We start from the raw sequence: 24,516 nt of genomic DNA, 5'->3' as shown, positions 1-24,516 counted from the left end.
CCTTCTCCTCCTGGCATGTTGCCGGTCAGGTCTGAAATCTCCTCTGTGGGAAGATCGAGAAGGGGGCTGTAGGTTCTGTGTTTGCCAAGCCCCCACCTCCCAGGTGTCCTAGCACTGCTGCTGCCATCAGCACGGGGGGTGTGCACAGAAACGGCCCAAGCCAGAAACTTGGTTGTGATCCCGCAGGGAGAATTTCTTATTCCTTATCATTTTACAGCAGCCAGGAGAATGATAAGGGGTTGTGGAATACGCGTTAAAAGCAGGTCCTGAGGAGTTTATAGTGTTTAGGCTCTGATACTGTTTAAGCCCCTGAAGTGGTTCCACTGATTTTAACGGGACTGCTGGGTCCCCAAAGTCACACACAAGCTTTGGCTGTGCTCCTGCGAGCAGCGTCTCTGTCAGCAGCCCTTGGCCCAACAAAGAACCGCATTCAAATCACCACAGCTTGGCTCAGGATCTGCACACCCAGCTTATATGCAACAGATTTGCAGGCTTGACCTGACACAGAAGCAACACTGCAGGACACATCCAGAGCAGAAGGTAGCAGAGATTATTTTCTGAGTTAGTTTCACTAGAGATTTAATCCAAACTAATTCCCTCTGTCACCCAGACCCACTCTTATCCCTCACCTCCAGTGGCTTTTTTACAGTCACTTTGGTAACTAAAAGAAAAACCCAACCCAACGAACAAAAACCAAAATCACCCAGCCCAAGCTTTTCCGTGTGACTGAGCACGGAGTCACCCGAGGGCAAGTGCCAGCAGAAGGGAAGTGGAGGGCACACATGACCAGGCTGGAAAGACTCTTTCGAATGGCAGTGCAGACTTCTGTGAACTTTATTGAAACTGCTTCTTTGGAAGAACAGATAAATTTCATTTCCTGCAACAACAGTGTGTTGCCCGTAGTAGAGGCTTTTAGACTGCAAATGAGAATTTACCGGGGTGGGATCAATACCAGTTAAAAAACCACTTTGCAAAATGAAATAATTAGCAAGGATGTCAACTGCATTCTCCTGGCATAAGCCACATGAGACATTTTACAATTGCAAGCTCAATTTTCAGTTCATCAATTACCTCAACTGATACAAAACCCACACATTAAAGTTGATCTGCAACAGGACTAGCAGAGTGGATATTTTCATTTCATAAAATGCATACCGAAGTCTTAGGTTACATTTAGCTTTAAGGCAGAATGGGAAAAGCATTTTATCCAACCTCTGGGGGGAAAAAAACCCCATAAAAATCGATCAGTTCTCATACCAGATTTTAAAAATGAAATTGCAGTCAGAAAATGTGTCAGTACAAACTTTTAGCAAGAAAGCAAACAAACTGGTTAATTTACACACACAGACCAAATGGTAAATAAAACTTCCCTGACTCCAGTACAGCACTCAAGATGTAACCACTTAAAAGAAAGTATCTTTTAATAATTGAAATAAAGCCACACAGATAGATCCATTCACCTCTGACTTTGATGTCCTATCTATTTATAAAATGCTTCAGTTGGTAGCTAAGTAGAAAAAGCACTCAGCCTATTGCAAAGCGAAAGGAGGCAGGGCTGTTTGAGACAAGAGAGAGCCCACAGCAACAAAAAGTCAATTACACTTCAGAAACACCGAAACAAAACTTGGAGCCTTTTTAGGACTCGTCAAACAAATAGGGCTCTTCTAAACAGGAAATGAAGAGCTGTCACCCCTGCTTTGATCAGTGTTAGTGTGCAGTGATTTAACTGGCTAATGGCCACTAACAGGGACACAGCTGCTGCTGCACCAGGTCAGTGGCCTGCAGCTCAGAGCAAGCCCAGCTATGTGGTTTAAACCCTCCATAATGAATGAGATACCAGCCCTCTGCAGCCAGAAAATTCTCTCTGGTACCTTCCTCTCATTAGGGAGGAGATTCCTATATATTTCTATAAGAATATATTCAGTATTTCAATAATGACTGTACACCCATTAAGAAAACTGCCAGAGCATAAACATGTCATTTTAGAGAATTACATTGAAAAGACTAAGCCTAGTTTAAAATGTTTTTTATTTTCAGTGCTGAACTGCTAATTTAATATTTAGGTGAACATTTAAAAGTCTGAATCCACATTTGCTCATTTTAACATTGCTCACCTTCTTTTTGATAGAGGTGTTTCTTCCTTTATTTTAACCTCATAGCATTTTATACTGCTTTCAAAATTTTAGACTACCTGAGGTTACTGTAATTAGAGGTATCACAAAATAAGTAACATTGAATATATGGTCTCTCTTCTTCAGATATTGAAGCAAGGCAAACCTACCCACTTAAACCAGCAAATTATTGCAGCCTTGTTCTGTTCTAACACCACCTGTACTGACTTTCTAAGATGATTGAAATTGTAAAGACACAAGACACAGTTCATTTTTCTTCCTGGTCTGCCAGATGAATGAAAATGTGCTGGGGGTGTGACTGCTGGTGTTTGGGTTAAATTTTGTTGTTTGGGGCTTTTGGGGGGGCAAGGTTAATAAAGTTATTTATTAAATACTGAGGTAGGAATGTACCACCTTACTGATGCCACTGATTTGCTTCAGAGTGCCTTCTATCATGTATTCTATTTAACTTAAAAGCTTTTACAAAGACAATTTATTCCATGCAGACTTTGGCTCTACCAGCTGCAGACTGGGTTGCGTTTTTTGCTTAAGAAAGCACAGGATACACTCAGCACAATTTAAGGTAAAATTATCCAACAGCATTGCAGTTGCTAACAGCGATTTACCATTGCTCTCATAAAACATACATCCACTATTTCAACAAGTTTGCCATGGTGGAGAAGCTGTGCAAAAATTCTCCTGAAAAAGATCCCTACTGAAGCTGTGGCTGCAGGCTCCAGCCCTCTTGAAAACAAGACAAGAATAGCAGAAGAAACTACTGTACACTCAAATTCTGTAATTTCAGGATTATTTTCTTATGCTCTTCCATACAAAGTTTAGGTTAATCTTCCAGACATCTGACCAGCTCCTTAATAGTCCCACAAAGGAGTCATGGTATTTTCTTTCCCCCATAACATCACAGTAAAAATTCATACTTTTTCATGTGAGTGCTCACCCAGCCCAGAGAAGGGAGAGCCAACCTGACCCCCCCTGCACTTTTCCATGTGATCACACATGGGAGAGAGACTTAACACTTCCCTCAAAGGGCACAATAGGGACAGAACTTTCTACACAAATGCCTGACAAAACCAGCAGGTGTTTTGCAAAAGTAGGAAGTGCTAAACATTAGTTGCTACACCTCTGCAAAGACTGGCAACTGTGTTAAAAAAGGCACAGAGTCACAGCAAAGGTACTTACATTGAAGCACGCTTCCATGTTATTGAGGTCAGCATAGTAATTTATTTGTAAAGCTTCTATTTTCAAATCAAATACAGTTATGGCCTTAATATGGCAGCAAACCTGCCCTTATATTCTCACAACCTCACAAGTTTCCTCTTCCACCTTCCCTAAGCCCCCTAGAAACTTACTCATTAGCAGCACCTGATACCACCAGATTTCCAAACATAAAGTGCAATTTCAACTTTTTAATATAACCAGAACAGCTGGAAACCACCCATGCTCTGAGAAATGGTGATGGAAATATTGGCCATGCTTCCGACATGCTGCTGCCACCTTCTCACTGCCTCTTGGGTGCCCCAACACACCACTGAGACTCTTCAAACCTTGTCCCAAAACTCCTCTCCTCCCCAGGTCTCCCTCAGCCACCAGAAAGGGCTCCAAGTAGTGAATTAAGGTCACAGCTGAAGGGACTCTGCGACCTGGTGGGACCCGCAGCCTCAGCACTGCTGACATGAAATGAGGAGCCCAAGAGCACATCCCAGGTGTGCTGTTTGGGGGCACTCCTCACCACCTTGCTGTCCCTAACAGCAAGCGGCATGCCCGAAGAGCAAGAGCATCTTCACTACTCCACAGGTAAAACGATATCCAAAACTGCCCATTTAAGCAAACACCAAGCTTCTGATTCACAGTTCTGACTGCAGGCCTTACTCCTTCTATCCTTTCAACTCTGGCCAGAAAAACAACCACCAAGAACATGGATTCATATCTTTCCAAAGCTGTTCTCCCACTGAGCACTATGGCAGCTTCTACTGGAATTCTGATTTCTACCTTATCCATTTTAAGTATCTGGACCTCTGCAGCAAATTTTAAGTGGAAATATATTAATCATACCAATATTCCATAGAAGCAACCACAAAATCCAGATGTTTCTTCCAGAAGAATTCAGAAATACTTTCTATACTGGATAGCCTTTGTGCACTTGTGGTACGCCATAAGAAAATGTTACTTTTCAATCTAGTGCAATGCCAGCAGGAAAACAGTGACCCAGGCAGAGGCCCATGGAACATCATTTTGCTCCCTTTATCCCACTGGACGATTCTCTGGCGAGTGGCACAGAGTGGTCTGTCAGACAATGTGCTCAAAGGTCTCTTCAGCCTTCAGCAGTTTCTTCCATTCCTCCCTTGTTTCTCACAGAGGTCAGAGCTTAATTGTGGCCTGGCTGCTGTGTGGTGTGCATACTGAGTTAGGGCTCTTCCCCTAGGCCTGCTCAGCTCAGAACACTGCTGAGCCCTCTCAAACAGCCAGCTGAGCTTGGGGCTCTTGTATCATACTAAAGAATGGCACTTGAGCAACCTTGAGTAAAACACGGTGTGCACAAAATAGAACTCTTAAGGCAACAAAATACAGCTAACTTTGAACTCCTAGGAGAAAACCCTAACAGTATTTTAGTATCTAAACATTCACATTAAAAATATTTTCATATGTCAAAATGTTGATAGTGCTGGGAAAAAACCTAATAACATTTGTTGACATTCTTAACATAGTTTCATATTTTATCTCATAACAACAAAAGAACCATCAAAAATCCTTGGTTAAATATATACTTGCTATAGTATCTGTTAGATAAACACACTGAGAAAGTTTTTTTCTATCAAATTTTGCTATTTGAAGCAGCTGACTTCTGTCATTCACACAATTTTGAACATCTGTAAGCCTACTGCTGCTACTTTATGAGGAGGGAAGGATGTTTAATCAAGCAGAGCTCTGCAAATCCAGGCAGTCCAGTTTTTAGCCTTCATATTTTAGAGAATTATCAACTAAACCAGATTTAGTTACTCTATTACACCAACAGCAATACAGACCAATGCTAAAGCAATGTATAAAATTGTGTTCTCTTTAGAAAGAATGGAGTCTGAGTGCTGACTTGACTGGGAACGGGCTTTCATGGCAGTCCTGACACATTCAGCAAAGTCAAGTTGAGCACCAGCATGTCCAAAGCTGTGTCTTTAGCTGAGAAGAAAAAACCAGGAGTCTAACAGCTTCTGTATTTTTGTTCTGCTGTCCCAGAGTCTTCTCTGTATTGTGATTTTAAACCTACCAACGCTTAATAACAAAAAAAGGTGAATGTAGATGCAAGGAAAGTGCACTCCAAGTTCAGCATGACCACACAGGATTGATACATATAAAAATTATCAGTATGCAACTACCTCCAAAGATGTTGGGACCAAAGTAGTGAATAAGTCCCTCCTTATAAACTGGAATATACTCCAAGTGATAAAGCCAGGGGTGACTTGGAAGTGAAATTAACATCTCAACAAGTCAGTAGAGAGACAAAAAGGGAAACCAGGTAGTTCCACACATTCATGTGTCTGGAGTCCCTTTTTGCAACTGCTACAAAAAGCTGTTTTTGCAAGACATCAATCAACAGCTTTGCTGAGAGCATTAAGACACTCAGAGCCCTGAACCCTTCAAAATTATGATTTTAGTACTTACTATGCTAGACAGATGACCTGAACTTTTACAGTATGCAATTCAGATTGTAGGAGGCATTTAAACAGAGGTGATTTACAGTAGTGAAATATATTCAAATCAGAACATTTTAATTCCTTTAGAACCATTAAAAGATATCATTTTTGACTCGTAACAGCTTTTCTAGGGACTTGTGGTTGGAAGAAAGTAGGCTGTGCAGGCCAAAACTCTGATGATATGAACAATATTCAAGAGCCAATATCTGACACAACTCTAATATTTCAAGTAAAAGCTGTAAGACAGACTCCTACAAACACTCTCCCATCTTTGATAAGAATCAGAGGTACAATGAACCTTTAGAGCATAATTATTTAATGTAGCTTCTTGTGGAGTCCAAGAGGTAAATCACTCAGCTGTGTGTCTGCATTTCAAGGAAAAAAGACCATTTTGAAGTATGTTATAGTCTTGATTTCATCTTCAGAGCACAATTTCATTTACTGATGTAAAATATTTCTGTATTATAGAAATCTTATTCCTGCTCCGAACTGAACACCATCACATATCCTGAAAAGAAACAAATAATAAACAGTGTAAGTGATACAAAAGGTACTGATGAAATTAAAATCAACTCTCCCTATCCCCAAATTCCCAACGTTTTAGCAGACAAAGGCTTTTTAAAATAAATGTTCTGACAATCTGTCGTCCGTAGGGAGCATTTGTATTTCCAAATAAAGCCCATAATTTTGAAATTGCTATTATACATTCACACTGCCTACAGAAACATAATCCTGCTCCTGTATGAAAGAATCTCACACAATACTCACAGACAAGAACAGGGCTCCTGAAGCTTTTTTTGTTGCATACTATAATATTTGCTTGATGCAGGAGAATTGCTTGCTAACAAATGAATTTGTTCTTCTCTTCTCTTTACCTGTAAACTTGTTTTCATTTTTCAAGCAAAGACATTAAACTACGTATTTATCAAAGACATCAAACGAGGTATTTATCCAATCGTTTGGGTTTAGAAGGCTTAGGAAAACCCCACAAGCTGTTTCCCCACAAGAAATGAAGCTGCTGCACAGCTGTTTATACATTTCAACAGCTGCTCTCAAGTTTAAGGAACTCTGACACTTGAGAAGCAAAGTCTTAACCCAGCTGTGAAACCAAGGTGAATAAAGCAGGCTGGAAAAGCAGCACTGAGATGTCTTTGTTGGTATGGAATAAACAAAACTACAAAGCAGAATTCTCTCTAAGAAAGCAGAACCTCTAAAGAAGTCAGTGTGCCAAACCAACCTGTCTCCAGCCTGTACTCCCATGGGGAAGCAGTAGTTGAGCTCCAGCCTGGCGATGTTTCCCAGGCGCAGCACGATTCCGGCGCCGTAGGACCAGCGGATGTACTCTGCCAGCCTCTGCAGGTGTGCCCTGGGACCGTCACCTGCAGTCAAACACCAAGGCATGAGAAGCAAAGCAAGACAGCAGAACCAGAACCAAACTGCTGGGATTTTAGCTGGACTGCTGGCTGGTGTCTATGTCCTGCTGCAGGGTACCTACTAGCAAGAAGGAGGAAATGAGTATTAAAGATTTCAATGTCTTTACTGCTCTCTTCCAGTACTTGAAGGGAACTTACAGGAATGATGGAGAGAGATCGTGGGCAAGGGCCTGGAGTGACAGGACAAGGGGGAACGGCTTCAGGCTGACAAGAGAGTAAGTTTGGATTGTGTATTAGGAAGAAATTGTCTCCTGTGAGGGTGCTGAGGCCCTGGCACAGGTTGCCCAGAGAAGCTGTGGCTGCCCCATCCCTGGCAGTGTCCAAGGCCAGGTTGGACGGGGCTCTGAGACACCTGGGATAGTGGAAGGTGTCCCTGCCCATGGCAGGGGGGAAAACAAGATGAGCTTTAAGGTCCCTTCCAACCCAAACCATTCTGGGACTCTATTCTATCATTTAGTGGGTCTCTACTATTTTAAAGTTGATTGAAGTATCTCCCTCCCATATGGATGCCACCTTTCCTACAGCAAGTGAGGCAGATATCAAATATCACTATATTCTAAAACTGACTGAAATCATACTGAAAAGTCACATGTTAATACACTGAAATATATATTGAATAAAGTTAGGGATGGGAGGAAAAAAAAAGAGTCCCATCAGCTACCACACCCTCATCTAATGCCACCACTTTTTTTCAGTTCATCCCAGTAAACACCAGAACCTCACTAAAACATCATCTTTCATTCTCCCTTCAGAATGGTGTTAGATAGCAAGTGTTAATTACACACTGGTCTGCAAACATCACCGGTTCACAGACACTACCATTATCCTCCTGGCTCTCTTTCCTACAAGTTGTGCTAGAATTTATGGGGTGAGCTAAATAAACTACTGCTTATCTGTCAAATATATAAGTTAAAAGCAGCAGGTTTTTGACAGGCACCAAAATATATGCAGTAAACAAAGTGCTTCTGAGTGAACAGACACAGAACAGCTCTCCTTTGTGCTTTTATATGAAGGCAAGAGGGGTTTTTATTCTGTTCAGTCTTACCATAGTTGAGATTGCAGAGATTTCCAGCATTAAGGAAGAAATGTGTTCGGAAAAGATCCCCAAAGCCTCCACGGCCAGGCCGGAAAGGGAGAGGGGTGTAGAGATGAACCCCTCCAGCCCAGTAGGCTTCTCCTCCCAAATAATCACCTGTTCGGGCAAAATGTTGGAATAAAGGCATTTACTGTGGAACATATTATAAGAATCACTTGTTAAAGGTACAAAAACACATCTGTAAGTTGTTTTACATTCCACTTTTACCCTTTACAACTCTTCCCATTGGCTTCTAACTCTCTCCAAACTCACTACTATTAGTTAAAAAAATTAGCACTTACACATTTCTATAAACCTTCCAAGGGAAGTGCATTTTTCTTCATTCCCTCACTAGAAGAGCCTGAGGCATGCACCTACTCATGGTAGTTCAAGAGAAGGACCTCCTGAACATCTCTGCAATACTTTCCTTGGTTTTAAAACTGAGAAATTGATACAATTGAACAATTCACTTCAAAATATAATGGATATTGAATCCACTGACAACAGCAGAGTAAGGAATAGAACTGAGGAAGCTCCTGGCTCTCCAAACACCTCTGTTGAGCAGATTATCTTTTCCCTAAGGTACCTGAACACAGGCTGTATCAAACAGAGACTTGCTATAACCACATTTTGGGAACTTTTCCAGCTTGAAGGTTGCTTACTAATTAAAATGATGCACTGGAAGTGTGCAAGTCTGAACACACACATAGTTTACAAAATCAGTAATTAATTATGGTTTAACTAAGAAGTATCCGGCTTTACCCCATTGTGAACTAATCTGTAACAATAGATCAAAGCCGTAACACTTCTCCAAGTACAGAATGAGTGTAATTATTTTCAGGTTATAGGGAGTTTAAGGACTCTCTGTGGCTCTCTGTTACCCACTAATATTTACAGTATTGTCAGAGGAGTGGGGTTTAAAAGTGTCAGACCTTCACTCTGGGGTCCAATGCTGTACATACTGAATCCACGCACACTTGTTGGTCCACCAAGGTAAAACCTAGTGAATACAGATAAATTTAATGTAATGCTTTACTCAAAGGTAACTTTGTAACAGGTTTAATAATGTGATCTTTAAATACCAGCATTAGAAGGCAAAATTGGGTACAGAGTGAGCAGAGTGACAATATGGCTTTGTGTCTGAATAAACCTATGCCTGCTACAGGATTTTGCAGGAGGTAAATACCATTTTGCAACCATAAATATGGGCAGGCAGAGCAGCTACACAGCAAATTATAAATTTTTACCAGCCCAATATGAAAATGGCTTGAATATGAATATGCAAGTATAGCTAACTAGAAACATTTTATTCTCCTCAGAACTACTACTGTTCCTCTCTTGTGCAGAGTTTTCTGTATACATTACCTGTGCTGACTGGAAAAAAACACCCAGCCATTTAAAAAACTTGCCTGTCAGCTATACTGGATGGCTTGTCTCCAATAGGTACCAGCATTCCGCCCCAGAGTGATGCTGAAACAACCTTTGGAGAGAAAAAGAAGTTGTTTATTAGTACTCATTCCTTAATTTCCCTGACAGTATGAGCTAGATTCCATCACCCAGTAACAGACAGAGCTCCCATCAGTCTCCCAGAGTTACAGCTGCTCACACCCTGTGGATATCACAGCCTGTATGTTGGATTTTCAACAGATTTTCAGGAAACTCTTGATGGTTGCTGCCCTCTTTCTTTCATGCAGTGCTGTGCCTTGAAAAAGTCAATACAGCACATTTGAACCAGATGCTACTTCCACAATGGCTTAAGGGAGCACTCAACCTCATCCAGCACCTCTTTTCTTGAGAATTTTCATGTCTCAAAGTAAGACAACACTGCTGCCATCAATTATTCCTGGCAATTTGAAACCCACAGGAGACTAAGTCCAACAAGCAGCTGCCAAAAATGTACAATGATGACCTGTCTGTAAATTAGCCTTATAATTAAATGAAACCACCTTCTGCAACTCACTATACTGACATCAGATAAACATAGAGAGTTACTCTTTATCTATAAAAAGTAATTCTTGCTACTCAAATCACTGTAACAAATAGATTTAATCATTTGCTTGCTGCCTGTGTAGAAGTACTACTGCCAGACAGTGAGATCTATTGTCAATAACTTTGGGATGCAAATTATTGTAACCCCTGATTTTTAAATCTTCATGATGCAAGTTGCTGTTTAATTCCCCATTCAGCTCTGAGAAGAATTTATTGCACTATCTCCATGTGATAAAAAACTTCTAAATACAGTTAGAAATATTCCTGGGATATGCTGAAATTCTTATTTCAGTTTTTCAATATTTCAATTCAAAACCCTATTTCCACCTAAGTCTATGCTGTTGAAATCAGTCTTCCTATTTCTTCCCAATAACTTTACACACAAGACATAATTACATGCTATGAAAACAAGAGCATGTAAGATGAATAGTTATATATTTATAATTTCAATTATAAAGAAAACTAAATCAAGATTATTCTGAATATTCATGAAGGTTTCAAAACTTTTAAGTTTTTAAAAAACTTACAAAGTTTTTGAAAAATCCCTTCTAAGAAAGACCACAAAGAACAGACATGGCCAGCATCACTTCTGGAAGGAAAATCATTCTTGTGGTCAACTGTGCAACAAGTTCTCTCCAAAATTCCCACTTTTCAAGTGATTGTGCAAAGCAGGAACATAAAGTTAAAAATAAAGGTAGTCCATATTCCAAAAAACAAAATCAAGTTATCTACTCCAGCCACTTTTCACGATCTTTTCCTAATCCAGGATGAAAAATAATCCTTATATTAAGCCTAAGACATAGGTTTAATAGCCCCAGATAAACTTCAGGTCAATTACTAAAATATCTTAAAAAAATTACCGAATCCCAGAGAAGTTGCTTATTGAACTGAAATTCAAAATCCTCTTTCAGAAAGCTCACATCTCCACCTGTATAGCCAGCCAACTCCTGCAAAGACATACATTTATGAAAGTTGCAACATATATTTACATGGTTCTTCCCTTTAAAAGTTCAGCATGTCTGCATCAGCACAGGCAGTGTTTTTCTTTACAAGAAATACAGAAACACTGGCATGAGGGGGCAGATGAATTTTGGACCAAGGCATGTATGAACCTCAGAATAATGAGCTGCATTTTTTTCTTTTCCAAATATTAAACCAACTATTGCTTTCTAAGCCATTTTGTAAATGAAGGCAAGATAGAATGGAGCTGGAAAATTCAGCATCCAAAATCAAGACTGTATTTCTCTAGACCTGAGAAGGTTTCATGTGGTGAAGAAGGGCTGAAGAACCAGACAGCTGCATGACACAATGTGTTATTTTCAGCTCCCATGAAGTGAGTGAACTAACTCAGTGTTAGAGGCAGGATCTAACAAATGACACATTACCTAAACCCTGAATTACAACCACTTTTCTCACTCACAACAGCTCACTGTTGCTTACAGTAGCACTTTTACTTCCAATGGCATTTCAAATCTGCCTCTAAAGCACTAGAGAAATTAATGCTTCTGAAGTATTACCCATACAGCAGAAAAGCCAGCTTTTACAAAGGCTCTGACTGTAAAAAGCATTTTCTGTGCCAAAATAATACATGCATATGTCTTGGAGAGTTATTTTTACCCAGTCTTTCATTTTAGTTCTCAGACTTCCAAATTTTGTAAGTAGCAACAGGACTACAGCCTGGCAATCTGTGCACGACAGTGTTAAAAAAGAAGGGCTAATAAATACCCACTGAAAGTGTAGTGCAAATACTGCCAGGGATAGTGTCTCTCAGGTAATAAATTATTTAATGCTGGTGGAGAGGCTGTGCTCTTTGACCAATGGCATACAAATGAAAATTTGCCACCATAAAAAAAGTTTCACGATTTTGAAAGGCACACTCAGTAAATAGAAAATGTAATTACTGCTCCTCATTGTCTCCTAGTCAATTTTAGACTAACTTCTATCTTTAGACATTTTTAACATGAGCAGCAATTAGATAAATTAAGACTCAAACACACAGACAAAACCCAATAATAGCATAAGTGATTTAAAGCTACCTGATTAATTTTCAGCAAAGCACCTCGTTTTGGCAAGATTGAGGAGTTCCGAGAATCAATTACCATGGCATGCTGAGGAGAACAAAAAAACTGGGTTTAGCTTCTTGTATCTGTTGAATACCTCAGAGTGACATTATTATTTTCCTTCAAAAAATGTGCAAACAGCAGAAGATAACAACAGCTCCAGCTAAGATAAATGGAGCTTCATGGATTTGGGAACAATATCCCTACAGGCTGGCTTTGACATTTATGGGCCACATGAAATGCATATGTTTGTATTTCTGCCCATGGCATGCACCAGAAACAGAGCAGCAGCCCAGCTGCAAACCACCCATCTGCAAAGAGTTGATCTCCTACCATTTGTAAGCTACTAGTGAAAGATGGCAAGTGACCAGAAACTGGGAGAGGGGAGAATGTTTACAAAAGGCTTAGGACGAGGAAGTTTACTCTTCCTGTCTGCTACAAAACAAGGCAATTCTGCAAAAAGAGATGCCAGGTGAGACAGAGGGAGAACAAGCCAAAGCCTGACAGTCAACTATGATTCCCTGTTCTCCCTAGGGGCCTCCTGGATTACTCAGTGGCAATGACCAAACACAGGAAAAGATGTTTGAAGGAAAACACATTCCCTCCAAAGACAAAAAGCTCCTTTGGTATCACTCCTAAGTATGAGATGACTCAAAGCCATGAGTTTTTAAAAAATTATTATGAGAAAGCCTTACAGAGAGAGAAGATTTCAGAGAGTGTCCACTTTCCTCTCGAACAGAAAAGGATGCTGTTCTAGCAAGGCAGCCAAGCTCTCTCCACACACCCTCCCACTTCAGTGTGTGAGTGGTCTTCCAGATGGGAAACTACAATAAAGAATTGAGTAAGTCATGAAAATAACTGCTACAAAATTAAAACAAGTATTTTTTTATATTTGAGTCTATGGATTTCTTCCCAAACTTCTTGAAACAAAGAGAAACCCTTTTCCATTTCAGAGTAATGCTAATTCTGCTCCAGCCAAGAGAGTTAGATGCACACTAATTAATCCATTCCAAATGAAAAATAACTTGAATTGGGCTGATACAGTAAGCTAGGCTGCCAGCTGCCTCTCTGAAATGATAATTTTAAAAAAAAAATGAAGAAAAACATGCTGGCATTTTTATATGGCCAAAATGAGATCGAATTGTAACAAAAAGTCCAAGATGCACAACCTCTGTCATTTTCAAATCACTGACCTCTTTCAAGTAAGGAGAAGTCAGCTCTGTGCATGAGTGATTCCATCACTCAAAAAGTAAACCAAATATGTGCAAGAGCTCAACTGAAATGTGCATGAAGCATGTGTTACACTTGTGCTACACTCACATTAAATTCTGTTGATACTCCTCTGTCTGTTTCTCGAAGAGAGCTCCAAGGGAACTGTCCAGTTACTTTGTACACATTAACTGAAAAACTGAAACACAACATTACTGGTAGGTTTGAAGGGGAAATATTTAAGGTAGAGTTTTGAATAATCACAAAAACTTAAGAAACCATCTCTGCTACATCATTACCAGATCCTCAGGAAAGAATAAATGCAATTACTACTCCATGAAAGATCTTATTAATTGTTTTATATTCCTTCACTAAAAAAAGTAGTGAAAAATGCATCCCCTACTTTCTTTCAAAGTTTCCAGGCTGTGGTTTGAAGAAGGACAGGCCATATGAAGTTTCCTTTGTTCCATAGGAGAACTGGAAGGTCACCTTTTCTGCACGTCCAAAGAGATTTGGGAACTTGAGCCCCAGCACCTACAGAAAATTAAAAAAAAAAACCAACAAAAAACCAAAACACTAGACAAACAAACAAAAAACTCCCCACACTGTAACATTTTATATAGTTTTGCTGTCTTGCATCTTAATCATATGCTGAAAACAAGAACGTAATGAGAATTAGAAATTAAGACATTTAAAATACTTTTAACTGAGTATGTTTTTTTTCTCAGTTAGATTTCTCTTTGCACTGGCAGCAAAAGCCAACAGTGCAAGTTACAGTCAAACATCCAACTTTATTGCTGTTTAGTAGCTGCTGACTTAATCTGCACTCTACTGGGCCATCAGTACTGACGTTACTGCAAGCAAAATCTCCAAGCCTGTCTGAAAGCCCTGGGGAACAAATCTTTGGCACAACAAGCAGCTGCTCTGCAACTGCAAACTCTCACACTGATCCTCAGGAAAAACTCCTGTCAGGGAGGGCTCATCAGAACCAGAGCAAGGGAAAATTATCACTATGGAGACACTTCCCTGTAGTTTTGTTTTGAGGAACAAGATCCTTCTGAAACCAGACCTGATGGTGGTGCAAGACACTTCTACAATTCTCCAGAAACTACTGAAACACTTTTGCCTAATCTGACACAAATCCCTTGCATCTTCCAGGCAGTTCTCGGCCCTCTGGCAGAAAAGATGGAGCAGGTTTCCTCCAAACACAGACACTAGCACTGTACTATTGTTGTGTACTCTATTGGAAAAGAATATTAAAAAGCTCCCAAATCCTGACTGCCTTTGTTTGACATGTGTTGGAAGCAAATCAGTAACCTGAGCTTTGTCATGATGGTTATTACACCGTAAACAGAAAAGGCTTTTAGTGTGAAGTACTAGATGTATAAGCTTCAGATGAATGTAAAGGATTAGAATAAATAAATATATTCAGCTCTTAAGGAAACATAATCTGTGTTGCCAATACCACTGTATACAAGTCATGTTTTTATAGCATTCACAAGTTTTACTTCTCTGTGATAAATTAAGAAGCTGAGCACAAAAAGAGAAACCCAAGTAGCTGTCAGTTAGTTTTGAGCAGCACTGGAGGCAACAGGTAGGATTCCCTGCTGGTTTCCTTCAGGCCACAATACCCTGGACCTGGCTCCAGGCAGTGGAGCTGCATAAGCAGCTCTCAACTCACCTATTTCCAATTCTCCTTGCACATGCAAAACAGCATCACCTGAGTCAAGCAGGATCTTATCCAGGTTAAAAATATCCCTAAGAGGAAAAGGATGAGTCCCTTGATCTGGCTTATCCACCAGTCCCAGGCACAGCTGCCCTGTGCAAGTGAGAAGGCAGAAAGGGTGCAGCATGAGCACCTGAAAGCACAATCTGCTCACAGCAGCACTTCTGGTAAAAGCACATTCACAGAGCAGCAGTACAGCTGGGACTTCCTGTGGCAATTGGTCAATACTGTTCACACAAGATTTTAATCTGATGCATCCTTAATTAAGTTATATGAAAGGAAGTTTCAAAGTTTGTATAATTCATGAAAACCTTGTGTTCTACAGCCCAAAATAACTGATACTGGGCTAAAAGAGAAAAACAGGAACAATTTCTAAGTCAAACATAAAGCATTTTGACTGAGAAGAAAAATACTTAAAGTACATCTCATAGAAATGAAATGCCCAGCTCCTTACTAATCTCTCCAGTAGATAAAATATCTTAAAAACTTACCATGCTGAGTTGGAAGCTACAGCATTCTCCCCTAGCTCAAAATAGGCTTTTGCTGAATGAAAGCCTGACACAAAGGCCTCACAAAGTCTTAGTAAGGCTGGATCAAGACTGGATCACCAAATCCCTTGCTAGGTTTGAAACTGAAAGTAAGAGGAATATCAAAAGGCATTACTAATAATTTGAAATAATCCATACCATGCTGCCTTCATTGTTGCCAACCATGGTGTTATAGCTCCCAGTTAACCTTCTCAATTCTGTTACCTCAAAGGTCACATCTAAACCATTTGGAAGGGCATCATCTCCTAGAGAAACAAACAAAATGCATGCTATCTCTAAAGAGTTATTTGAAAAACTGCAGACAGAAGATTACTTGAATTATTTGAAAACTGTTTGAGTTAAGGCATAATAAAAGTCCACATTACAAAGTGACATGGCTTGACAAAAGGAGGTCTGGATGTGAGCGCAGAATTTGGTTTAATCATAGGATGACTGGTTTGAATCTTTTCATGTCGATGTGATGTGCAGCACAAGTACAGGACACATCTTCAAGCTTTCCCTCACATGTTCCTTGAAACTGTGAATTAAGGAATGCTTACTGTAATTATTTTAGTGCTGAAAATTCACTCATGGACAAGCAATCTTCAAATACACGTACACATATATGCAAACACAGGCAAATAGATCTTCTTCATAAGGATAACTGACATAAACACATTTGTATCCACAGCACACCCATGTGTTTATCTAAAATATAGAAAGGTATATACAAGACTAAGTTACTTACACAAAAAAATGTCCAGCCTCTTCCACAGGGAAATATATATATACTGCAGGTAATATATGAGAAAAGAGGTGAGGATTAATGAGGGAATACACACCTTGACAGGTATCAATCAGAACATCCACCTGTCTAAAGATTCCGAGACGAAGCAACTTCTCACGAGCTTCATGTGATTTTCTCATCACCTAGAGGATGAGAAAACTAGTTCACTCATAGAATCAGAGGATGTTTGGGTTGGAAGGGACTTTCAAGGTCATCTAGTCCCTTTGAGTCTTTCAGGTTAACAAAAAATAACGAGGATAAATTAGTTAAAATGCAGGTAAGTTGTAAAATATTCACTGATTTTGTATATACAGATACATATGTGCACTTTCAAAACAGAACACAACCACTTTAGCACTTGCATCTGCAGAAATAAATTAAACCCAGAGCATCTGGCCCAATACCTTCATACCTTTCATTAGTTTGCTTCCTAATTACTTTAATAGTTAAAACAATTACTCAGTTAGGTTCCAGTAATTACAACTTATTTAGGGGGCCCCTGTTCTTGGCAAAACTTGACAGTTGCCCCATGTCTGAACGGAGTGGCCCAAAGCAGCCGAAGAAGAGAGAAAAAATTTTAATTAATTTTCAAACAGCAGGTCTGATATTCACTACAACACTTACATCAATGAGATTTTTAGCCTTGAAAACATCAGAGATTTCATACATGATGATGTCATCTTTGGTCCTTCCAAGTCCATCGAAGTGCACATGCTGAACCACCACCTAAACACAACAAATGTTTACAAACAAGTATTGAATTTGCATCTAATAATGAGGATCAAGGTCACCAATGGACAAAAATTATTGTGAGAAACCCTGATGATTCCTAGGGCCAATTCCTGCCAACCTACATCATCAGAAATCAGTGCTATCTACAATTCTGGGATGTTGTTCCCATAACACAAAAATGAAAGAGAAGAGAACTCTGACACCAAAGCTAACACTGGTTGTAGCATAAGAAACTCTCTGACAGACTGCAGCTGCTGGGATTTTAGTTGTAAATGTTGTATGGACAAAGAAGCAACTGCAGAAATCACCTAAGTATTAAGACATAAGATAAAATACGTAGTTAGTTGTAGTTATTTGCTACTTCTTTTATCAGCTATACAGAAACAAAGAATTAAAAGAAGAAAATCAAACACCAAACAAGTGTACAAGCCACAAATATTTAAACTCTATTAAAATCATCACTACCACAGAAGCAGAGCAGTTTCAAATGCAGATGAAGAACACTCCCATTATGAGGTTTTATGCTTTCATCTTGATACATAATCAACTGACACAATTTTATTGTAAAAACCACAGCACACTCCATGCTACCTGGTACAAATGGACTACAGTGATTCCATTTCCCTTATTTTTCCAACCTTTTCAGTGAATTTTAATTTTAGGGGTAAATGTCAAAAAAGATCTGCTTCAAAGAGTTGTCTAGGATTTACCAGGCTGCCCAGGCCAGTGAAGACCCCTGGGGGGATTAAAAACCATGTGGATGTGGCACTTGGGACATGGTTTAATGCTGGACTTGGCAGTCCTGGGTTAACAGTTAAGACTCAGTGATCTCAGAGGTCTTTTCCAATCTAAACAATTCCATGATTCTATACTAGAGTTTGTAAAAGAGACTATGCAGATTATACTACCTCTATCATAAATACCTGTATGACTCTATGTATTCATGTACAATAAAACAGCAAAATAACAGCAACCTATTACGACCCATTGTGTAAAAAAAAGCCTATCAGCACATGTACATAATGAACTAAATAAAACCCAACTCTTATCACCAACCTTTAAGTGAGGACGACTCTGAACAACACCAAGGAAAATTTTAATAAAAAAATAAGATAACATGGGAACTCACCCCTCTAGCATGACTAAACGTATTATGGGCCAAGCCACACATGCTCTTGCATGTAAATTACATATTAAAAAAGTGACCATCCTCTGCTGGAGTCAGTATTTCCCTTAGTGACATAACTGATGTGGTGGCATTTTCCCCTAACCTGGCTAATGCTGCACTTGAGCAGGTGAAGGGCAGGTGCTTGCTCTACTCCTAAGCAGGAGTGGAAATCTCATATGAGAGGGAGAGCAGCAGCATCTGCAACCAGGTTTATTGGCTCAAAGCTGAATTTTAGTGACAACTCCTGTGGTAGGGATAGAAGAAATGGATAAAAGAACAGGAACCAGATAGCAGCAGATTAATCTCACAGTACTAAGTGTAATTCTTTCACATCTCAAATCACAGCTAGGAAAAACAAGAAAGAAAGGCTGCCAAGACATTTATTTCTCTCCACAAAAAAAAAATCAGGATGTTGTTCAGGCACTTACATCTTTGTTTTCAAGAATTTCCTGCTTGGTCTCAGGTTCAACTTCAACCAGTTCAGGTTCCTCTCCCAAGGCACCAAAGTCTGGCCCAGTCATTGGAAGAGGGTCCAAACTCTGAAAACATAAAAGAAAACTGCATTTAATAGGGTACATGGATTTATGATTTGTGCCTTTTGTCAATGAGAAAAACCCGTGGTTCTCAACAGTGTGCCCATCAAATCCTAAGAGAAAAAGCAAAAGAGAACTAAAATGAAAGGAATTACCAGAACACTTGACACCTACCTGCTTGCTGAAATTTTTAATGAAAGCTAAATAGCTTCCACACTGAATGATTTCTGAAAAATACTCTGCATTCTTCCAAAAAACAGCCTTAACTTTTAAGACAAGCTTCCTGTGCAAAAAGATGAATTCCACTTTCTTAAAAAGAATCTAAAAAAATCAGGCTGTCACTTCTCTAGTTTGGGTTTTAGGAGGCAGAAGAGTATGAATGTCGAGCAGTAAAATAAAAAGGGTGTTCTCAGAACATTAGTTTGCTTTGCATGTGTTTATTTGTCTTTATATTTCAATATTTCTTTTAGAAGTAACTTTTCAAATAAGGCTCAAGAACCTCAGGCTCTGACCATCAGAGCCAAACACTTCAATCAAACACAGCATGGCTTTATTTATTGTACCTGGAGGAGTCTTAAAATAAGACATATCAGAATAGCTGTTTTCCTGAATAGTAAATTGCTGTTGCATATCAAAATCCAGAAGCTTCACAAAGTTCAGACAAGTGTGAAACACTCTGTATCCACACAATGTTGTCTAGCAGTTCACACTACAGATGGACACAAACCACTAAAAATTTTGCATCATTAGTCACAGTACTTATACACTCTGGAACCAGCTCCCTTCAGCAGCTGTTCTTCAGCCTTAAAATGGAACACTTAGACCTTTAAGTTCCTTCTTCAAGCACTGGTTTGTGTATCTGTTCACCATGATTTCAGACATGTGAGGCGTCACAGCCCTCTCCAAGCAATGCAACTCTCCAGCCTCCACTTCTCACCAGGGGCAGCTTCTCTTTGCATTGTGCTTTTTCAGCTGCTTGGGTTTGGGTTTTGTTTGGTTTGAGTGGGGTTTTTATTTTTCTGTTTTCATTTCCACAGTCTCCTTCTTGCCAGCCCACCCCCCTGGGGAGGTCAGCTCTGGGAAAGCCTCGGGAAAGACCTGAAAAAGACCCAGGTTTTCTAATACGAAGAAGTTTTTTACTGAGTAGGAATTTTTTCTCTGTTGTGAGGGTGCTGAGGCCCTGGCACAGGCTGCCCAGAGCAGCTGTGGCTGCCCCATCCCTGGAAGCGTCAAGGCCAGGTTGGACGGGGCTTGGAGCAGCGTGGGATAGTGGAAGGTGTCCCTGCTGATGGCAGGGGGGACGAGTGACCAGATGATCTTAAATGTCCCTTCCAAGCCGCCAGTATCTATGATTCCATACAAGACCCAGAAAGGAGCTGGGAAGGGAAGGCGCCTCCGAGAACCGGGACGGGCTCCGACCCCTTCTCCCTGCGCCGGCCCGGCTGTGCCGAAAGCTCCGTTCTCGGAGCCCGGAGCGGCTGAGGCGGGGCACGGCCCCGATCACGGCCCCGATCACGGCCCCCGATCACGGCCCCCGATCACGGCCCCGGCCGCGCTGTGTCCGGCCCGAAGGTCGCGGCGGGGAGCGCGCAGCCGTGCGACCTTCGGGCGGCCCCGGGGCGGGTGCCCGGGTCCCAGCCCCGGCGGGTCCCGCCCCGGCGGATCCCCAGGGCCCCGGCGCTCACCCGAGCGTGCACAGTGCCCATGATGGAGGCGGCGGCGCGGGCGCGGCCTCGGTGTCTCCGGCGGGCTCGGGGCGCTCAGGGCCGCGGCACGGGGGCGGCCATGACAGGCGGCCCCGCCGGCGCCCATTGGCCGGGCCGGCGGAAGGGGCGGGGCCAGGGGGCGCTTCCTGCGGCCGGAGGTCACCCAAGGGCTCGGGATTCACCCAAAGCCCCGGGATTCACCCCAAGCCCCCGGGATTCACCCAAGGGCCCCCGGGATTCACCCAAGGGCCCCGGGATTCACCCAAAGCCCCGGGATTCACCCAAAGCCCCGGGATTCACCCCAAGCCCCCGGGATTCACCCCAAAGCCCCGGGATTCACCCCAACCCTCGGGATTCACCCCAAGCCCCGGGATTCACCCCAACCCTCGGGATTCACGCCAAACCCTCGGGATTCACCCCAACCCTCGGGATTCACCCCAAACCCTCGGGATTCACCCAAAGCCCTCGGGATTCACCCAAAGCCCTCGGGATTCACCCCAAAGCCCCGGGATTCACCCCAAAGGCTCGGGATTCACCCCAAAGGCCCGGGATTCACCCCAAACCCTCGGGATTCACCCAAAGCCCCGGGATTCACCCCAAACCCTCGGGATTCACCCAAAGCCCCGGGATTCAGCTCACGCCTTCGGGATTCACCCCAAACCCTCGGGATTCACCCCAAACCCTCGGGATTCACCCAAAGCCCCGGGATTCAGCTCACACCTTCGGGATTCACCCCAAAGCCCCGGGATTCACCCCAAACCCTCGGGATTCACTCAAAGCCAGGGGATTCACCCCAACCCACGGGATTCGCCCCAACCCACGGGATTCGCCCCACCCCTCGGGATTCCTCCCAAACCTGCGGCATTCATCCTAATCCCACAGAATCATACTGGGCACCTTAAACTGAAAGCTGGTGCTGTAAATTACTCAAAATTGTTGGTGCTATGATTAGTATTACAATCATTATTACTACTGTTATTTTACATTACTTTGTTATCTCTATGTCTGTATATATTCATAGAAAATATAGATATTATATATTAGTTACACTGTACATTACTGATATATTTACTATTTGTTTTTAAATACATCTCTCAAATAGAAATTATTTTAGTGTATTTTCTATTCTACACAGAACAAATTTTTTCACACATTATTATTCTATTATATTTTATATTATTTATATTTAGTTATCTGCTAAGTTTTAGCTCATAAAAAACACACCCTTTGTTTTCTCCCTTCAGATCCAACTTTCTCCGGTTTTTAATTGTTTGTTTAAACACAACAAGATATTTGTAAAATAACTGATTGCAAAAAACCAACCAACCAAAAAAATCCCCACCAAAAAACCCCAAAAAGACAAAAAACCCACAAAACTTTAAATTGAGGTGACATTCAAGACCAGCTGGAGCATGAACAAGCATCTCTCAAACTTCAGAGTAGTACTCTTAAAAGGAACACCTCAGAACCATCAAACCATCAGTAACATCAACACATTCTGATTTAACTTGCACTAGGGTGAATTACACTCAAGAAAGCTCAGAAAGCATGGCAACAGAGAGACTGTGTTTTTATTTTAGAAAAAGGACACAAAATTGGAGCTGTGCCCAACAGAAAAAGTGGTTAAAGTTTATTTAAATGTAGTTAATAGAAGTATTCCAACACAGACCAGAAGCAAAACTTGGCATTCCTGCTTCAATTCCAACACAAACTGGTAAACTAGGGAATGAAGACAATTTAAAACAGTTCTTGTACATTTTAATTGTAGTTAGAGTAACACTTCCAACTTTTTTTTGCAAGTCTGATGATATATACATCCCAGAAATGAACAGAAGAGTTGAAGTAAAGTAGCACCAGCCTTGTCGAGTACAGAAATGGAGAGCTCAGCATGTCCTCTCCAGCTTAAAATTCATTTGAATGTTCTAAAATGCATCACTTCAAGCTTAGGGAAATCCCAACTGAGAGACTGTTTTAAAGGCAGGCCCAATTCAAGTGCTACATTTTGCCCAAAGCTCACACTCCCCTGTCCCAGATCCTGAGCATCACAATCCAACCCCTTTCCCTGGACCAGAGGCCCCCAAGCAGCTCTTCCCTGGGTTACACAGAATTCCCTCTTGAAGGAGAAGCTTCCTAAGGCCACACACTCCCCCCAAATATATGTGCAAGTCAACCTTAAAGCCATGATTGTTTCCTTCTACTTAAAAATTGCACAAGACCTGATAAGCCATTAGAACAGCAGTTAATCCTAAGATCTCCTTCCTTCCCAGATGTACTCATACTAATGCATCGTCTTTGTTAAAAGCATGCAGAACCTTTGTAGTGGAAATGGTTTAAGCTGCCATCTCTCAACAGAGGTATGATTTGGCTAAGTTTTCAACTTATTATTTGAGACCTTTGCAGAGCTCCCTGGATATTGATACTTCCACCAAGTCTTACACATTTGCTGCTCCTGACAATCTTGGGAAACTTCCTTTGGGTTATCCTACCTCACTGGAACAGGAGGGACACCATTCTTTTTCTTCCTTTAGCAAGAGGGAAGTGAAAGAAGGAAAGAAAAATCTCTCAAATTGGACGAGAAAAAAAATAAAAAATGACTGGGCAACAATTAGAGAGACAACCTAAACATCATTCACCACTTGCTATACACTGATTTTTGTTAGTATCTTATCTGAAGTTTAACACCTTCTCCACATCCACACACAGTAGTTTGCTACTAACCACAGCCACTATTTTACCTACTTCTCAATACTTGATCAAGTATTAAGACTTTATATTAAGTTCCAAAAAAAAAAAAAATTCCTCTGAAATCACTGCAACTGTACTTGTTTACACTTCAGGGGAATGTTCCCCATTTCTCATCTCTTTCACTTGAAGTATTTCAAGAGGGAAAGAGCCACAGAGGAAAGGTAATATGAACTGCAGAATACATACGACAACCTAGAATAATACTGCTCCTACAGTATCTTGTGTAGACAACTTTCCAAAAACACAACACTATGTTTAAATATAAGGCAAATGCACACTGGAGGCCACTAAGAAACTCACTTGTGTATTCCTCTTAAGGGAGTAGAAGTCCAATTTCATTTAAGTGCTATAAAAGTAATCCTAACACATAATATTGTTAAGAATTACATTTTTTTAAATGTTCTGTTATCTATGCTTGTTTGTCTAACAATCTGTTTACAGAATTTACATTTTTATGCTGAAAGTAATTTTTAAAATAAAATTATTTCCAGAGAGACACAGTTTAACTACAAGTCTCAGTACAGTTGATTGAGCTGGTGCTTTGACAGAGTTATATTCTGTTACTTAGTATAGCAGCCACTGTTTTCATAATCCTTAAAACAGTAAAATTCCCAAGGCAGATTTGTCAGGAAGCTGTAAACAAGGAATTTTCCAAGACTTATTGGCAATTAACAAAGTGATCCCTAGTCCAGCTTTTAAGTTTCTCTGCCAAATTTCAATTTTGGAAACTGTGGAATCTACTTCCCAATTAATCCTCTGGAGCAGTTTGGAAACTTGTCTCTGAGGAAGAGTCAACATCCATTTCCAACACAGACTCATCAAGATCTGGGAGAAAATTAGGATAGGACTTTAAGTCTGACTGCTCCTGGATATCAGCAGGAGCATTTTCCATAGCTGAGTGCATGAAGCATGAAGATTCCCAGAGCCAGCTCTGGATGTGTGCAGAAGAGTGAGGCATTTTAAGGTGGCAGTATGAAGAATGAAATTCCACGGTAGATGGGACAGTTTGAC

The 24,516-nt window shown here is 40.9% G+C and overlaps 3 protein-coding genes across 3 annotated transcripts in view; 1 reads left to right on the top strand and 2 right to left on the bottom strand.

Moving 5' to 3' along the window:
• Positions 1-810: 810 nt before the first annotated feature.
• On the bottom strand, positions 811-20,851 carry SAMM50 (SAMM50 sorting and assembly machinery component). Its single transcript, XM_039570795.1, has 15 exons — positions 20,740-20,851; positions 18,950-19,060; positions 17,246-17,347; positions 16,677-16,764; positions 15,994-16,100; positions 13,985-14,115; positions 13,693-13,780; positions 13,068-13,196; positions 12,349-12,420; positions 11,173-11,259; positions 9,733-9,803; positions 9,256-9,323; positions 8,294-8,440; positions 7,053-7,194; positions 811-6,323 (listed from the first exon to the last, which is right to left on the bottom strand). The coding sequence occupies exons 1-15, from the start codon at positions 20,758-20,760 to the stop codon at positions 6,278-6,280; spliced, it is 1,410 nt and encodes a 469-aa protein (XP_039426729.1). The 5' UTR covers positions 20,761-20,851; the 3' UTR covers positions 811-6,277.
• Positions 20,762-21,634, top strand: LOC120411913 (splicing factor 3A subunit 2-like). Its single transcript, XM_039571096.1, has one exon. The coding sequence runs from the start codon at positions 20,762-20,764 to the stop codon at positions 21,632-21,634; it is 873 nt and encodes a 290-aa protein (XP_039427030.1).
• A 673-nt stretch (positions 21,635-22,307) lies between these two features.
• The window catches only part of LOC104696128 (patatin-like phospholipase domain-containing protein 2), a 13,207-nt gene continuing 10,998 nt past the window's right edge, over positions 22,308-24,516 (bottom strand). The window contains 1 exon segment of the mRNA XM_039571095.1: positions 22,308-24,511. Within this exon segment, the coding sequence (XP_039427029.1) occupies positions 24,254-24,511 (258 nt within the window). The 3' untranslated portion in view covers positions 22,308-24,253.

This window comes from Corvus cornix, chromosome 1A (assembly GCF_000738735.6).
Source record: "Corvus cornix cornix isolate S_Up_H32 chromosome 1A, ASM73873v5, whole genome shotgun sequence".
In the NCBI taxonomy this organism is placed as follows: Eukaryota; Metazoa; Chordata; class Aves; order Passeriformes; family Corvidae; genus Corvus; species Corvus cornix.
Note: the sequence above shows the minus strand (reverse complement) of the source record. Positions and strands in the feature narration are given on the sequence as shown.